The sequence below is a fragment of the Leucopleurus acutus genome (assembly GCF_964270905.1).
Source record: "Leucopleurus acutus genome assembly, chromosome: 8".
Lineage (NCBI taxonomy): Eukaryota > Metazoa > Chordata > Mammalia > Artiodactyla > Delphinidae > Leucopleurus > Leucopleurus acutus.
Genome location: NC_139151.1, coordinates 55,278,458 through 55,295,949, shown reverse-complemented (window position 1 = coordinate 55,295,949; position 17,492 = coordinate 55,278,458). Strand labels below are relative to the sequence as shown.

Below are 17,492 nucleotides of genomic sequence, written 5' to 3'. Positions count from 1 at the left end.
GGTCAGTGCTGGGCCTTTGTGACCCTCCTGCCCTGCAGCTGTGGCTGGTTGGAGCGGGTAGTGGAGGGGCAGTTGGTATTTGAGAGCATCTATGACCTGGAGGTGGGGCTGGAGCAGTGACCCCGGGTGAGGAAACCGAAGGCCAGAGGTGGGCTCATCAGGGAGGCCTGGATTCAGTCCTGACCCTGTGGTTGTCTGTCCTGGGAATTTGGGCAGGTCACTGGCCGTTTCTGAGCCTCATGTTCCCATCTGTAAAATGGGATGTGCTTGTGGTAGGGGGCTCTTGTGTGTACCTTTGGTCCATTCCCTTTTTTCCTGCCAGGCGGGGCTCATGCTAGGCTGTGGTCAGCCGTGTGCTACTCACCTTGCTCTCTGGTGTCCCCGGGCCTGTTCCCGCGCTCCCCGAGCAGACACCTGGGGCCCTCTGGCTCCCACCACAGCTTGGGCAGGACTTTGGGGGCTGGGCGGTCAGGGAGGGGGCAGGGCTGGGAGCAGGAAGCTGGGCCGGGGGAGCTTGCTGGAGCTGGTGGAGACGGGACAGCTAGAGCAGCGACAGCGTGAGCGCTAGCTTCTCCATTTCCGTTTCTGCTGTTCTAGATTTCTGGCTGTCCTGGGTGATGGGGCAGGGCTCCTTCCTCTGCATAGGGTGGGCCCAGGCAGCCCAGGACAGCTGGGGAGAGGGAACGGGGGAGCCAGCCCTGCGCTGGAGGGAGTCCTGGGATCTAGTTTAATTCCTCCCTGGCTGAGGGGCCTGGGCTGGTGCCTTCATCTCCCCATCGGAAAAATGTGTTGACTCTTCCCCGCCTGTGTGTCTCACAACTGCCACCTGGAGAACACGTTCCGTGGGCCAGGCCCCAGTGGGGGCCTTTTGTCCATCATCACTCATTTAGTCATCACAGCAGCCCGTGAGGTAGAATTATTATGCCCGTTTCAGAGGCTTAGCACGTAGGGGTGAGGTGCGCATGGTCAGGCGCTACCCTGGAGTGGAGAGCAGGGCTTCCAGGCTGTGGTTCTGATGCCCAGCCCACATGGGTAAGGGAGGGAAGGCATGCGGCATGGCGGCATCTAGTCCCAGAGACGTCATTGTCCCCATCCTCCACACCCTCACTTTTCTGGGCTCTTCAGAAACCAGTAGTGGTTCTAGACCCCAAACATCTGCTTCTCATTCGTTCCCTCCCTCGTTCAGAAAGCCTTGGCTAAGCAGCCCCTCTGTGCCGGGCCCTGTCCCCAGGTGATGTGTCCTGCGATTATCTGATGCATGTTCCTCCCCCACCAGACTGAGATTCCCCAGGGCGGGGCCCAGGTCTGCCTGGTTCATTGCAGCCTCACCCTAGCACTTAGCACATGGCTGGCACATGGAGATATTTGATTCATGTATTGAATGAGCCATGAGTTTTGTCCAACTGGAGTGAGGGTTAGGGGCTCAGGGGTGAGGAGGAGAGGGGGCTGGAGAAGTGGGCAGGGCCTGATGGTAGAGGACCCGGGTGCCAGGGGAGGAGAGCAGGCTTGACCCCGGGAGACGGTGGGGTATCTCTGTGAGATCTGTCCTTGAGGGAAGGCCAGAGGGGGAGCAACAGAGGACAGGAGACTGGTTAGGAGGCTGTTTCTAAGATCCTGGAGAGAAACGATGGTGGCCTGGCCCAGGCCAGGGGCTGATGTGACAGAGACACCTGGAAGAGCTGGGACTTGGGTAGAGATGGCCATAGGATGAAGCCAGTGTGTGTGCGTGTTGGGCCCCCGACCCCATGCAGTCAAATTAGGTGCCCCCTGCTCCCTTTGTCCCTCCCAGGCCTCTGGCATCCACCACGACAGTACCTGTCTGTACTTGTGGCTGTGAGAGGCTGCCCCATGGGGCCAGGGCAGGGTTGGGAGCCTTTGGGGCCCAAATGAGCCCTAGGCCTGGGCTCTGAGTGAAGGAAGAGGGGGCCCACCTGGGGCGGCCTCAGCTCTGGGACTGGAGAGGTTGGTAGGGGCGCCGCTCAGGAGCTCTGCCCTCCAGGACCACCATGACATGCTGCTGGAGGTGGAACGGGACAAGGCCATCACTGACAGAGTCATCCTCCTCCAGAAGGTCATCCGGGGCTTCAAAGACAGGTTGGTACCTGGACCAGCTCTTCCCCACCTCAGCCCGCATGTGTGTGTGTGTGCGTGTGCCTGGCTCACCTCTGCTCCTCCCACGTGAACACGGAATAAACACCCACGTGCACACACAGAAACATGCACACACGTGCACAGCATGCCCACAGGGTCATGAGAACAGGGTTGAACACTCAGACACGTGGACCCATCTGTGCCCCCGTGCCCAGTAACACAGTACCCCCACCTACACACAGGCTTGCACACGTGGGTACATAAGGCACACAAGTGGACCCTCTGTTGGTCTCAGATGCCCGATGAAATTGCCCAAAGAGGAAATTTGAGATTTTGTGAGTGACAGAGTGTGTCCCATATTCCATGTAAGGGGCACGTGTACAGCTGTGTCAGTTCTCAGATGGGCAGGGCTGACTCTGGAGTGTGATTCAGCTCCACAAAAATCCCACAGCCTGCATCTTTTGCAGTTCATCTGGTCACTCCCTTCCTCTATCCGTCCACCCACTTGTCCATCTGTCTGTCCATCCATCCACCTGCCCCTCCATTCGTCTGTATGTCCATCTGTCCAGCCATCCTTTGTCCATCCATCCACCTGTCTGTCCATCAACTTGTCCCTCGTCCCACGGCTGTGCCCTCGTTTGTGCGTGTATCCAGGAATTGGCTGGCTCACCCACACTGACGTAGCCATCCTTCACTCCTCCCTTATTTATTTCCACATTCGGGAGACACCTGCTGTTTGATGTGTGGTCTCTTGTCCTCCATCAGGTTGAAGGTGACTGTCGGCCTGTAGAAGCTGCCTAGTGTACGCAGGGAAAAGCATGGCGCTCAGTCAGTCAGAAGACGAGGGCTCCAGCCCCAACCTCATCAAGTCTCAGTTTCCTCACCTATAAAATGAGGGAGTTAGGTACTCAGTAATAAGTGATGTTTACAGTTTTCAAAGTGTTTAATCTTTATTTACTGACTACTCATACATTTATTCATGAGTAACCTTCTGAATGTCCACCTTACTGGGTTTATGTGACGAGGCTGTGAGGCAGGCAGGGCAGGTATCATTCTGCACATTTTACAGATAAGGAAGCTGAGGTGCAGAGAAGTTATATGCCTTTGCCCAAGGTCATGGAGCCAAGGAGACACAGACCTGGGACTCAGGCCTGCTCTCCTAATTCCAAGCCCCGCCCCCCGGGCCCTGGCAGAGGTCCGACTGCATCACACTGCTGTTTTAGGTCCAACTTCCTGAAGCTGAAGAGCGCTGCCACGCTGATCCAGAGGCACTGGCGGGGCCACAACTGCAGGAAGAACTACGGGCTGGTGAGCCTCCTCGAGGGAGCTGCTTGTTGCCTCACGAAGCCTTTGAACCTGGCCCTGTTGCCATAGCAGCAGGACTTACCTGTTTGCGGGGCCTGGCTGACCTCTTGCCACCCTGCCAGCCCCTACCATTCCTCCAGCCCAAAGTCCGAGTCTGGTTTTTGCAGCTCTCCCCATCTGGTCAGCAGTGTTTGTGCTTTTCTTCTGGAATGTTTTGGTGGGTGATGAACACCTGGGTTATTAAACACCTCAGAGGGGGCCAGGAACGCGTGTGTCCCATGGACCCCTGTGAAGGAACTGGCCTTGGGGCTGGGGAGGTGGACAGGAAGGAGGCCCACTCCTGGTCTGAGGATGGGAGTCTCTTGGGGGGACCGCATCACAGGGGAAGCCAAGGCCACTCCCTGGGAAACTTTGGTCTGAGAGGAGACAGCTGTGCCTTCGGGGCATGCAGGTTGGAGAGTGGAGCCCGGGGCAGTGACCTCCACTGGGCAGGGTTGGTCTGGAATCAGGGCCGTGGTTCTCAGCAGGCGGCCATCCTTGCAGATGCGGTTGGGTTTCTCGCGGCTGCAAGCCCTGCACCGCTCCCGGAAGCTGCACCAGCAGTACTGCCTGGCCCGCCGGCGCATCATCGGGTTCCAGGCCCGCTGCCGCGCCTACCTGGTGCGCAGGGCTTTCCGTCATCGCCTCTGGGCTGTGATCACCGTGCAGGCCTACGCCCGGGGCATGATCGCCCGCAGGCTGCACCGGCGCCTCAGGGCTGAGGTAAGGGTCCCAGGTCCACAGCGGCCACAGCTCTGAGCCCTGTGAGAGCTGTGTCCTCCGAGGGGTGCTCTTCCACCTCAGGCAGACACATCGCCCCCACGTGTGGCCTGAGCCTGTTGGGGGGTGGGGATGTAGGGCTCTACCTCTTTGGAGGCATGCACAAGACTGGCTCCCTCATTTCCCTCTTTCCAGCCAGGGGCAGGGCAGGGGCCCAGTCCCTGTTGTGACTCTTTGGGAGGCCAAGGCGAACCTGCTTTGGCTTTGGGATCAGCGGTGCCCCCACCCCGCTGTGGCACCTGGAGGGTTTCTCATGTGCCTCAGTTTCCCTCTACCAAATTATTTGGCAAAGTCATTCCCAGTCCCAGAACTCAGCCGGGGTGGGGTGGGGTCGAGCTGGCTGGAAGCACCGTGAGGGTCACACACGGTTTGGTGCGCACCCTGCCGCCCCCTCCCCCAGTACCTGCGGCGCCTGGAGGCTGAGAAAATGCGGCTGGCGGAGGAGCAGAAGCTCCGGAAGGAGATGAGCGCCAAGAAGGCCAAGGAGGAGGCTGAACGCAAGCATCAGGTGAGCTGGGGATGTGCCGACTCCTTAGACATCCATTCACTGGTTCAGCAGCCCTCAGCCAACACCGGCTGTCCAGCCCCTGTCCACGCGACCTTCCTTCGTGCGCTGGGTGCCTGTTCTGTGCCAGGCCAGGCCAGAGGGCTGTGGCTCCAGGGCGAGCGGGTCCAGGCCCTCAGCTGTGTTGTAACAGGATAAACAGCCAGAGCCGGGGTGGGAGCCCCCAGCCATGCGTAGCTACAGAGCACTCGAAAGGGCAAAGCATTGTCAGTGCAAAATACAGACTTGATTTCTTTTTCTTTTTTTTCTTTTTGGCCACGCAGTGAGGCTTGTGGGATCTTAGTTCCCTGACCAGGGATCGAACCCGGGCCCACGGCACTGAAAGCACCAAGTCCTAACCACTGGATTTCCAGGGAATTCCCAATTACACACTAGATTTTGAAGACTCAGTAAAAAAAAAAAAAAAAAAGAAAAACAAGGAATATAAAATATCTCAGTACTATTTTTTAATATTAATGACATGTCAAGATAATACTTTGGAAATATTGGGTTAAAGGAAATACATTATTAAAGTGGATCTAAGCTATTTTTTGAAAAACTATTTTGAACGTAGCCACTACATATGTGGCTTGCATTATATTTCTATTGGACAGCGGTGGTCTAGAGCCTATACCCAGTGGCTCTTGGATTTTGGGGTTGGTGTGGTCCCCTTCGGGTGGGGAGACCTGAGCAGGCTTCCTGGAGGAGGTGGTCCCAGCTGAGCCTCGAGGCAGGCGGGTGACATTACTGTCTGAGCTTGTTGTGAGCTGTCTCTGGCTCAGCACCGGGCATCCGTCTGCACTGAGCTGTGAGGGATGAGCAGGTGTGTCCCAGGGTGGAGAGGCCCGAGGCTCTGTCCTTCCCAGCGGTCAGGAGGGCCCCGAGGAGGTTGGGACTCTGGCCTGGCTGCTGCAGGGGCTCCAGTGGGCTCCCCACGGGGGGCTTGCTCCCTGACGCTGCATCACCCCCACCTCGCAGGAGCGCCTGGCCCAGCTGGCCCGTGAGGACGCAGAGCGGGAGTTGAAGGAGAAGGAGGAGTCTCGGCGGAAGAAGGAGCTCCTGGAGCAGATGGAGAGGGCCCGCCACGAGCCCATCAATCACTCGGACATGGTGGACAAGATGTTTGGCTTCCTGGGGACTTCGGGCAGCCTGCCAGGCCAGGAGGGCCAGGCACCTAGTGGCTTCGAGGTACCAAGCTGGGGAAGGGGCTGGAACAGGCCCCAGTGTGGTGCTGTCCCTCCTCTTGCGCCCCTCTGTGTTAAAGTCCACGTGGTCCCCTCTGAGCAGAAGGCAGCTGTGATGACCTGGGACGGGGCTGCAGTCCCAGGCCCTGTCCAGCCACCAGCCTGCCCTATGACCTTGGGCCAATCACTGTTCCCCTCCAGGGCCATTCACAAACCTTTATTCGTTCACGTGTTGAGGATCTCCCTTGCACTGGCTCTGTCTGGGGAGTGAACAGGATGAACAGCACCCTATACTTCTGGAGGAAGAGCTGGCCCTACAGGGACAGGCTGGGGGGCTGCAGCCCAGCCCCATTTGCCCCTATGGCAGGGAACCCCTTTTGTCTCCCCAGGACCTGGAGCGCGGGCGGAGGGAGATGGTGGAGGAAGACCTGGATGCGGCCCTGCCCCTGCCTGATGAGGATGAGGAAGACCTCTCCGATTATAAATTCGCCAAGTTCGCTGCCACTTACTTCCAGGGCACGACCACGCACACCTACACCCGGCGGCCGCTCAAGCAGCCACTGCTGTACCACGACGATGAGGGCGACCAGCTGGTGAGGGCTGGGGCCCAGCTGTGCAGGGACCAGGGCTGACCTCATCCCGCACCCAGCCTGCGGCCGGGCCACAGGGCAAAGGCCCTGAGGAACACCCACAAGGCACTCAGCTCAGTGGTCCTCCTCCGGTTGGCGGGAGTGGGGTTCCCCAGCCTCTCCCCCACCCCTGGGTCATTTTGATGGCTTCAGCCACACCCTGCGCTCAGGCTTTCTGACTGGCCTGGGTCTGTCCCCAGGCGGCCCTGGCGGTCTGGATCACTGTCCTCCGGTTCATGGGGGACCTCCCTGAGCCCAAGTACCACACGGCCATGAGTGATGGCAGCGAGAAGATTCCCGTGATGACCAAGATTTATGAGACTCTGGGCAAGAAAACATACAAGAGGGAGCTTCAGGCCCTGCAGGGCGAGGGCGAGGTGAGTCGCAGGTGCCCTCTGGCCAGGGTCCCTTCCAGGCCACCCCCAGCCTTAAGGTCCCCAGCAGAAGGAACACCCTAAAATTTGCCTCTGCCTCACCTCCCTGACCCCTGCCCTCCTCTGTCTACTCCTGGGAACGATTAGTGTGAGCTTGATATAAACTGTAAAGTGCTGACCACGATTGAGGCCACGTGGCAGGGCAGACAGGCTTTGCAGTCAGAGCCAGCTTCAATTTTGACTTGCTGGGAGGCGGTGGGTGGGTTACTACACTTTTCAGTCTCAGTTTTCCCATTTGTCACTGGGCTGATGGGCTGGGGTGATACACGTGAGTGTGGAGGTGAGACAATTCTAACCACATTGTCAACTGCTCTTGTCATTACTTTCGGTCCAGTCGTTTGACTCTGACCCCTGTTTGTCCGGCAGGCCCAGCTCCCTGAGGGGCAGAAGAAGAGCAGCGTGAGGCACAAACTGGTGCACTTGACCTTGAAGAAGAAGTCCAAACTGACAGAGGAGGTCAGAAAAGACCCTGCACGGCCTTGGTGGCCCAGGCTGGGGCAAGGCTGGGCTTGGGACCAACAGGGACGTGGGTGGAGTGGATACTGCCTGTCCTCAGGGGACCAGGATGGCCAGCAGGACAGCGTTGGATGTGATCAGACAGAGAGGATGCAAGGAAGAGGGCGCTGTTCTCAGGCTGGGGTCGGTCAGGGAGGCTTCCTGGAAGATGGGCCACGAGAGCTGGGGAGGGCTGGAGTGGCAGATGGTGAGAGGGAGGACATGCCAGGGCATGGACCCGATGCCTTTGATCCAGGGACTTTTTTTTTTTTTTTTTTTTTTTGCGGTACGTGGGCCTCTCACTGTTGTGACCTCTCCCGTTGTGGAGCACAGGCTCCGGACGCGCAGGCTCAGCGGCCATGGCTCACGGGCCCAGCCGCTCCGTGGCATGTGGGATCCTCGCGGACCGGGGCACGAACCCGTGTCCCCTGCATCGGCAGGCGGACTCTCAACCACTGCGCCCCCAGGGAAGCCCTGATCCAGGGACCTTTTAGTCGATGAGAATTTTCTGTGGGATAACAGTGCCCATGGGGCATTAACACTATTAGTTTGCTTGTCATTCATTTAGTCACCTTGTGTTTTCTGAGCACCGTCCTGGCCCATTGCTCCAGGACTGTCCAGGCTGGGAGGGCCGACAGACACAAACTAAGGCATTCACGGTGCAGAGGGACTGGTTCCTCCATGCCCCTGCTTTTGTGCACACCGGTCCCTCTGCCTAAAATTCCTCCTTCCTCGTCTGTGCCTGGGGGGGGTCACCTCCTCCAGGAAGCCTTCCCCTCTACAGCAGAGTCAGGCTGCTTCTCCTGGGCTTCCTCAGCCTGCTTTGTCTTTGTCCTCATTTTGTTCCCCATCTGAGGCTCCAATCTAGTCTTGTAGCTATGTTACCCCAGATCTGAGTCCCAGCTCCACTGCTCGGTATCCAAGGCACCCAGGGAAGAAAATGCCTGCTAGTGGCCTCCTGGAATGATGGCGTGAGATGATGGTCGTGGGTGCTCAGCAGACATGAGGACTGCCTGCAGGGGCGTGCTCCCGCCACTCACCCTGTCTCTGGGCAGAGCGCGGGGCTGGCGTTGTGGCCCATGTGGAACCAGAGAGGAAAAGCCCATCTATAAGAACCCAGGCCCAAGGCTATTCACACAGGAGCCAGGGAGTTAATGACAGGTGATGGTGGCCGGGTGTTTGGAACCCAGGTGTACTCTGGGTGTCGGAGTGGTGCGTGGCCCACCTCAGAGAGAGAGGGATCCCATCAGGAGTCAGAGGAGCCCCTGGCTTGGATGAGGGGACTTCTCTGGGGTAGGGCTGGGGGTAGATGTCAAGGAGGCTGCAGAGGAGCCTTATCCCCAGAAGCGCGTAGCCCCGGGCCAGGCATCCACCCAGCATCTGTTCTGCACGGGCGGGGCTATGACAGTGGTGGGGAGCCAGCTCTCTGGCTGCTCCCAGGATTCTGCTCTCTGGGGGAGTGGGCAGACTCAGGCAAACAGCAGGGCCCCGGCCAAGCCTTGGTCAAGCCTTGCCCCTCCCTGTGGCCCAGGTGACCAAGAGGCTGCATGACGGAGAGTCCACGGTGCAGGGCAACAGCATGCTGGAGGACCGGCCCACCTCCAACCTGGAGAAGCTGCACTTCATCATTGGCAACGGCATCCTGCGGCCAGCCCTCCGGTCAGTGCCTGAGGGGCAGGGGCACAGGGAAGGGACAGCTGTCAGGGGAGGCATCCCGCACTTCCAGACCTGAAAGGCTTTTGCTGGCTGAGCGGTAGCTCTGTCACTTTGGCGACTGATTAAGCTAAGCAGGCCTGAGTTTAGCTCTGCTGCTAGCTGGTTGTGTGACCTTGGTAGAGTGATTTCAGCTCTGTAGGCTTCAGTTTCTTCATCTGTAAAGATGGAATAATAAAAGTACCTACCTTGTAGGCTTGTGGGCAGATAAAACTATGGGAAGTGTGACACAGGACCTACCCAGTGGGCACTCGGTAAACGGTAGCTGTTGTTAGCATTATCTGACATGCATCTTCTGCTGTAACCCTATCCCTGCCGGCACCTTCGGTGACCCAGCCCAGGCCCGTGGTCAGGGTTACTGTGGTCAGAATGCCTGGGATCGTGCAAGTGGCTCCTTCCCCACGCAGGCCCAGGAGAGGCCTTTGCTCAGGTCCCTGGGGTGTTGGGGAGGAGCTGCGATGATCCATGACTTTCCAGGAGCAATTACGGAATCAACTCAGCTGCATCAGTGGAGGGAAGGCAGATAGGGTTTCTCTGAGAACTCCATCTGCACGGGATGGCTGGTTAGGAGAGCTGATCCCATGAACTTGTGTGTGCCGGCTGGGAGGACAGCAGGATGGGCCGGGTGGGGAGGTCAAGTGTCATTTTCCCAGTGGGAGACGTGAGGTCCAGCGAGGAAGAGGTTTGCCCAGGGGTCACTGGCCTCCCTTTCATTGCTCCTCGAGGCCAGTGACTACCTTGCTCGCCAGAGATGTAGCACTTGGGGCCGCCAGCCTCCAGGAAGAAAAGGTGGCTGCCCAAGGTATGTTTAAGGGCAAGAATTTGCCTCCCAGTTAGCTCACCATCAGACCTAAAGGGGTACTTCTAGAGAACACAGTGCCAGGAGCCCTGGACCATTAGAAGCCTGGGGTGCCAACTCCCTGAGGGACCATGGCTAATCCCTCCCTCCTCCCGGCCTCCGTCTCCCTGTCCGTGAATCGAACGGGGTCAGGGGCTCTCAGCTACGGGTGATAGTTGACACTGGTCTGTAGCAAGATGGGAAAAATAAGGATGTTTCTAAATTTGACTTATTTAAAGCACTGTTCTTTGTTCTGAGATTTTGCCCTTCCTACTTTTTGGATATTAAAATTACATTTGTTTTATAAAATGATTGTGATAGATAGTGGGCAGGTGCTGTGTCCTTATTGATAATAAGTTAGCGACGTCCACAATTTATTTTGAGGTTGCATTGGTCCATGAGCTCTCAAAATTGGGGAGCCACTGAATTAGATACCTGCCCTTCACAGAGGGAGGAGCAGCAGCTAGTGCCCCCTGGTGGTCACTCCCTCTTGGTGGGTCCCGCCCTTGGCCCTGGAGGGGGCATGCAGCATCTTCACAGCTGCAGCTAGGCTGGCATCTGCGGGGGTTTTTACTGTGCTGGGCACCGTGCCGCGTGCTGTATAAGCCTTGCCTCATTTTTCTTCACAGAGATCCTGTAAGGAAGGGGTGGTATCATTTCCCTTTAGAATGAAAACAAGACGGAAAACTACCTTCATTGCTTTAATCTGATTGCAGAAGTAAAGCATGGCCATTTCAATATTCAAATATTATAGCACTACATCAAGAGAACGTCATTCCATCCCCCAGAGAAACTCCCCAGCTGTCCTTCCTGTTTCTGCTCTGCCAGTTACCATTAGTAGAAATTGTACCTGCTGCCGTGTCTGTGGGCCAGGCTCCGAGGTGAGCTCACCTGCCCAGGCCGTGCAGCTTGGTGAGGGAGGAGGCGCGTGGGGAGCCTGTGCTTCTCATCAAAGTGGTCACCAGTGACTGGGGCCGCTGTGCCCAGGAGCAGGGTATGCACCGCCCTCTGGATCACGGGGCCCCGGCCGTGGACCCTAGACTGGAGTCAGGAACGTGCGTGCTTCCTGCCTGATGACCCTCTGCGGTAGCCGCAGAGCCCTGGGCTCAGCCTTCCCCACCTGGCCTCACCTGCCTCCTCCCGGGTGGGAGAGCAAGCATCCTACCTGCTGCTGGGAGGGGTGGGGCAGTGCGTCTGAGGCAGTGCGTCTCCCGTCCTTGCCCCCCACCCCCGCCTGCCTAGGGATGAGATCTACTGCCAGATCAGCAAGCAGCTCACCCACAACCCCTCCAAGAGCAGCTACGCCCGGGGCTGGATCCTCGTGTCTCTCTGCGTGGGCTGCTTCGCCCCCTCTGAGAAGTTCGTTAAGGTAGGGGAGGCTTTTGGCCTCCGGGGGTGGGAAGGGGAGCCGCGCCCGGTCCCTGGGGTTGAGGGGCAGAGCACGGGGAGGAAACTCAGAGGGGCTTGGCAATGAGGCCCTGCCCGGGTCATCTCCTCCCAGGCCTCCGCAGGCCCCCTCCTCCTGGGCACCCACCACTGCGCTCCATCTCCTCCGAGCCCCATTTTCATTATGCGGACGCTGAGCGTGACAACAGCGACCCCTAGACCCTCCACATGCTGGTGTGAAGCACTTCCGTTCATCTCAGGCCCTTTCGTGACTCCTCCTTAGTGTCAGGCCCTGGGTGCTGGGGACACGGAGGCAGAGCAGGTGACGGCTGGATCAACCCAGCTGGTCAGCGCTGCGAAGAGGGAGGGCTCAGGGAGGTGGGCCCTGGAGGAAGAAGAGCAGTTAAGCTGGGTGAAGGGGTATGGTGTGTGGGGTGAGGCAGGAGGTGCAGCTGAGACTAGGCGGGGCCGGGTCATGGTGGCCGTGCTGCCAAACGTGAGGGAGGTGGACTTGATCTGGAGGACAGTGGGGAGGCCTGGAAAGCCGAGGAGGGACGGGATGGATGGGCCTTGAGGAGCGGGTTCAGTGTGGGGGGAGGGACCAGAGGCAGGAGACCCGGTGAGGCTGCTCTGATGGTCCGGGGGTTACCGACCTGGGTCCTCTTTAATCGATAGAAGTTGGTAAGAGGTCAGACAAGAAATTCAGGCAAGGCTTTACTGGGACTCCTGCTGCTTTAGCACGAGGGAGTGAGAACAAGAAACAGGTGCCTTTGCTCACTCCCTGAGCGGGGGCGGGCTGGTCCCTTAAATGAGGTGAGGGCGGTGGCGGATTGGTGGGTCGGGCTGGAGGGGGGGCTTAGGTGGTCTGCCCACCCCCTTGGTGGTGCTGTGTGCAGGGGTCATGGGCAGTTCCCTGCTTTTCTCCTGGCAGTTGGTTTGTGGCCTTTTTGTATCTTATTGTTCATAATTGCCCTGACTGCACATGTGTGCAGTTTTTAGTCCCTTTTGATTTCTTTGTATTTTATTGTTGGAGGAGACGTTTGTCCAGGTGCAAGCACTCCAGTAGAGGGTCCCAGGTCCCAGACTATCTCACAGGTGGGGAGGCCGAGGGAGGCTGGAGTGGGGCCCCCTCAGCTGGTCCTCTGTCCATAGTACCTGCGGAACTTCATCCACGGGGGACCACCTGGCTATGCCCCATACTGTGAGGAGCGGCTCCGGAGGACCTTCGTCAATGGGACACGGACACAGCCACCAAGCTGGCTGGAGCTGCAGGTGTGGCCCCCAGGCGTGTGTGTGTGTGTGTGTGTGTGTGTGTGTGTGTGTGTGTCTCGCCAGTGCACCCCAGTGCCCCAGAAACATTGCCTACTTTGGGATTCTGTGGTCATTCAAGCACCCACCCTCAAGTTCTGGAATTTCAGGGCTACTGGAACGGGAAAGCCCACAGTGGTGATGACTCCCATCTGCTGGCTTTATAGTCAAAGTGACTTGGGCAGGGGTTTTCCTCTGTGTCTCAGTGGCTTCATCTGCAACATGACAGTAAAGATATTCATTTCATAGGGTCTTGTGATGGTTACATGACAGGAGGGCAGAAGCCCCTGAATGTGGCAAAGCCCAACCACCCAGCCCTAGTGCCCCACCTCAGGGACCCTGAAGGTCCTTTCAGGGTGGGGAGCACAGCAGGGCTCCCTGGGCACCTGTGACCAGGGACAGGCAATGCGCCATGGGATGCTGAGGTCCGAGGGCTCCAACCCCATAGGGAGCAGGGAGCCAGGAGCTCAGAGGGAGATGTTCTGAAGTGAAAGGATTCCCACAAAGCCTTGGATCACTTTCAGGCCACCAAGTCCAAGAAGCCCATCATGTTGCCTGTGACGTTCATGGACGGGACCACCAAGACCCTGTTGACAGACTCGGCAACCACGGCCAAGGAGCTCTGCAACGCGCTAGCCGACAAGACCTCGCTCAAGGACCGCTTCGGGTTCTCCCTCTACATCGCCCTGTTTGATAAGGTGAGGTTGGCCCTGATGCCCCTCCTCCTGGCGCCCCCAGGGCCACCCACCAGCTCCCACCCCAGTGCTGCCACCTACTGGCTCAGGTGCCCTTGCATGGCTACTGACCTTCCAGGGCCTCAGTTTCCTCCTGTAAACCAGTGGTAACCCTGGTCCTGCCCCAGCTCCTTAGGATCAGGGAGAGGTCCTAAGCACCTAAAGAGAAACCCAACAGCACACTGGTGATTGAAATCCAGGGCTCACTGCACTCGTATGTGCGCAGGTGGATTCAATCCTCTGCTGGTGACAGAAGAAGAACATGGCAGAGAGAGAGAGAGCCACTGGCTCGCTGATATAAAAAAAAAATGGGTTTTCCCATTTGCAAATGGGCATGTGATTCCTTATCAGGTTGCTATGGTAGTTCCTCTTCACTTGTTACCGACCAGCCAGAGTGTATACCTCCCGGGGCACATCTGGGCTTGGAGTCTTCTCTGCTGAGCTGGCCCTGGGAGTGGGTGATTTTGCCTGCACACCCAGCATCACCACCCACAGCAGAGGTGACCCCCAGCCCTCACCCCAGCAGGTCCAGCGATAGGCACGTGTTGTCTGATGCCGTTTGCCTGGACTTTTCTCACCAACAGCTACCTCCCGTGTTTTCAGTGGCCATTTGTCCATCAGTTTCACCAAAGGCTTGTACTAGGAAATGGAAACTCCCATGTGGCTGGTCTGCCTCCTGGGTGACCTGGGCAAGCCCCTCCTCTCTCTGAGCCTTGGTTTTCCATCCGAATGAGAAGAGTTGGCACAGTCAGTAGCTCCTTGCGGTCCTTCCCAGCCTGCTCACCCTTCCACTGGGTGACCTCCAGCCCTGTGCCCGCAGGTGTCCTCCCTGGGCAGTGGCAGCGACCACGTCATGGACGCCATCTCCCAGTGTGAGCAGTATGCCAAGGAGCAGGGCGCCCAGGAGCGCAACGCCCCGTGGAGGCTCTTCTTCCGCAAGGAGGTCTTCACTCCCTGGCACAACCCCTCAGAAGACAATGTGGCCACCAACCTCATCTACCAGCAGGTGGTGCGAGGGGTCAAGTTTGGGGAGTACAGGTGTGAGAAGGTGAGTGAGAGCTAATTTTCTGCCTGAGTTTGTTTGGTCAAGTCACCTGTGTGCTGAATTGGGCTGAGTGTTGCTGCCCTTGACTCACCATCAGCGAATGTGGAGGTTAGCCAGATGGAGGCTGTGCGTTATCTAGGCTTCTCCTGGATTTAACACGATCTATAGGAGCAAGGGCTTTGGAGAGTAGCCTGAATTCTGCAAGTAGGAGCTGTTCCTGCTTTGCTGCAGTGACTGTACATGCTTCAGAACTTGCTGTATTGTTCTTTTTTTTTTGACCTCTTTAGATCACTTATTTAATTTATTTGTGGAGTATATTTGATTTACAACGTTGTGTTAGTTTCAGGTCCATCCATGTTGCTGCAAATGGCGTTATTTCATTCTTTTTTATGGCATTATTTGCAAATATTTTCTCCTATTCTATGCGTTGTCTTTTCATTTTCTTTATGACTTCCTTTGCTGTGCAAACCTTTTAAGTTTAATTAGGTCCCATTTGTTTATTTTTGTTTTTATTTCCATTACTTTAGGAGACGGGTTGAAAAAGATTTTGCTTCAATTTATGGCAAAGAGTGTTCTGCCTATGTTTTCCTCTAAGAGTTTTATAGTATCCAGTACATTTAGGTCTCTAATCCATTTTGAGTTTATTTTTGTGTGTGGTGTTAAGGAGTGTTCTAATTTCATTCTTTTACGTGTAGCTGTCCAGTTTTCCCAGCACTACTTATTGAAGACATTGTCTTTTCTCCATCATATAGTCTTACATCCTTTGTCATAGATTAATTGACCATAGGTGCATGGGTTTATTGCTAGGCTTTCTATCCTGTTCCATTGACCTATATTTCTGTTTTTGTGCCAGTACCATTCTGTTTTGATCACTGTAGCTTTGTAGTATAGTCTGAAGTCAGGGAGCCTGATTCCTTCAGCTCCATTTTTCTTTCCAAAGATTGTTTTGGCTATTTGGGGTCTTATGTTTTTCCATACAAATTTTAAGATTTTTTTTCTTCTAAGTCTGTGAAAAATACCATTGGTATTTTGATAGGGATTGCATTGAATCTGTAGATTACAGTGGGTAGTATAGTCATTTTGACAATTTTGACTCTTCCAATCCAAGAACATGGTATATCTTTCCATCTGTTTGTGTCATCTTTGATTTCTTTCATCAGCATCTTATGGTTTTCAGAGTAAAGGTCTTCTGCCTCCTTAGGTAGGTTTATTCCTAGATATTTTATTCTTTTGGATGTAATGGTAAATGGGATTGTCTCCTTGATTTCTCTTTCATATTTTTCATCGTTAGTGTATAGGAATACAAGAGACTTCTGTGCATTAATTTTGTATCCTGCTACTTTACCAAATTCATTGATTAGCTATTAGTAGTTTTCTGGTGGCATCTTTAGGATTCTCTATGTATAGTATCATGTCATCTGCAAACAGTGACAGTTTTACTTCTTTTCCAATTTGTGTCCCTTTTATTTCTTTTTCTTCTCTGATTGCCATGGCTAGGACTTCCAAAACTATGTTGAATAATAGTAGTGAGAGGGGACATCCTTGTCTTGTTCCTGATCTTAGAGGAAATGCTTTCAGCTTTTCACCATTGAGAATGATGTTTGCTGTGGGTTTGTCATATATGGCCTTTATTATGTTGAGGTAGCTTCCCTCTATGCCCACTTTCTGGAGAGCTTTTATCATAAATGGGTTTTGAATTTTGTCAAAAGCTTTTTCTGCATCTGTTGAGATGATCATATGGTTTTTCTCCTTCAATTTGTTAATATGGTTTATCACATTGATTTATTTGCATATATTGAAGAATCCTTGAATCCCTGGGATAAATCCCACTTGATGATGGTGTATGATCCTTTTAATGTGTTGTTTGATTCTGTTTCCTAGTATTTTATTGAGGATTTTTGCAACTATATTCATCAGTGATATTGGTCTGTAATTTTCTTTTTTTGTAGTATCTTTGTCTGATTTTGGTATCAGGGTGATGGTGGCCTCATAGAATGAGTTTGGGCGTGTTCCTTCCACTGCAATTTTTTGGAAGAGTTTGAGAAGGATGGGTGTTAGCTCTTCTCTAAATGTTTGATAGAATTCTCCTGTGAAGCCATGTGGTCCTGGACTTTTGTTTGTTGGAAGATTTTTTTTTAAACATCTTTATTGGAGTATAATTGCTTTACAAAGGTGTGTTAGTTTCTGCTTTATAACACAGTGAATCAGTTATACATATACATATGTTCCCATATCTCTTCCCTCTTGTGTCTCCCTCCCTCCCATGCTCCCTATCCCACCCCTCCAGGTGGTCACAAAGCACCGAGCTGATCTCCCTGTGCTATGTGGCTGCTTCCCACTAGCTATCTACCTTACATTTGGTAGTGTATATATGTCCATGCCTCTCTTTCGCTTTGTCACACCTTACCCTTCCCCCTCCCCATATCCTCAAGTCCATTCTCTAGTAGGTCTAGTAGGACACAGTCTTTATTCCTGTCTTACCCCTAGGTTCTTCATGACAGGTTTTTTTTCTTAAATTCCATATATATGTGTTAGCATACGGTATTTGTCTCTCTCTTTCTGACTTACTTCACTCTGTATGACAGACTCTAGGTCTATCCACCTCATTACAAATAGCTCAATTTCGGTTTTTTTATGGCTGAGTAATATTCCATTGTATATATGTGCCACATCTTCTTTATCCATTCATCCGATGATGGACACTTAGGTTGCTTCCATCTCCGGGCTATTGTAAATAGAGCTGCAATGAACATTTTGGTACATGACTCTTTTTGAATTATGGTTTTCTCAGGGTATATGCCCAGTAGTGGGATTGCTGGGTCATATGATAGTTCTATTTGTAGTTTTTTAAGGAACCTCCATACTGTTCTCCACAGTGGCTGTATCAATTTACATTCCCACCAACAGTGCAAGAGTGTTCCCTTTTCTCCACACCCTCTCCAGCATTTATTGTTTCTAGATTTTTTG

The 17,492-nt window shown here is 54.6% G+C and overlaps 1 protein-coding gene across 4 annotated transcripts in view; it reads left to right on the top strand.

Annotated features, from left to right (window-relative positions):
* Positions 1-17,492, top strand: part of MYO7A (myosin VIIA) — a gene marked incomplete at both ends in the record, with an annotated part of 86,343 nt that overhangs the window by 30,110 nt on the left and 38,741 nt on the right. For all 4 annotated transcript variants that reach the window (XM_082844537.1, XM_082844536.1, XM_082844535.1 and 1 more), the window contains 13 exons: positions 2,000-2,094; positions 3,315-3,399; positions 3,940-4,158; positions 4,616-4,723; positions 5,738-5,947; positions 6,333-6,536; positions 6,773-6,949; positions 7,373-7,462; positions 9,033-9,160; positions 11,295-11,421; positions 12,591-12,710; positions 13,271-13,444; positions 14,301-14,528. In XM_082844537.1, coding sequence (XP_082700663.1) covers positions 2,000-2,094; positions 3,315-3,399; positions 3,940-4,158; positions 4,616-4,723; positions 5,738-5,947; positions 6,333-6,536; positions 6,773-6,949; positions 7,373-7,462; positions 9,033-9,160; positions 11,295-11,421; positions 12,591-12,710; positions 13,271-13,444; positions 14,301-14,528 — 1,965 coding nt within the window. The remainder of the gene's footprint in view (positions 1-1,999; positions 2,095-3,314; positions 3,400-3,939; positions 4,159-4,615; positions 4,724-5,737; positions 5,948-6,332; positions 6,537-6,772; positions 6,950-7,372; positions 7,463-9,032; positions 9,161-11,294; positions 11,422-12,590; positions 12,711-13,270; positions 13,445-14,300; positions 14,529-17,492) is intronic.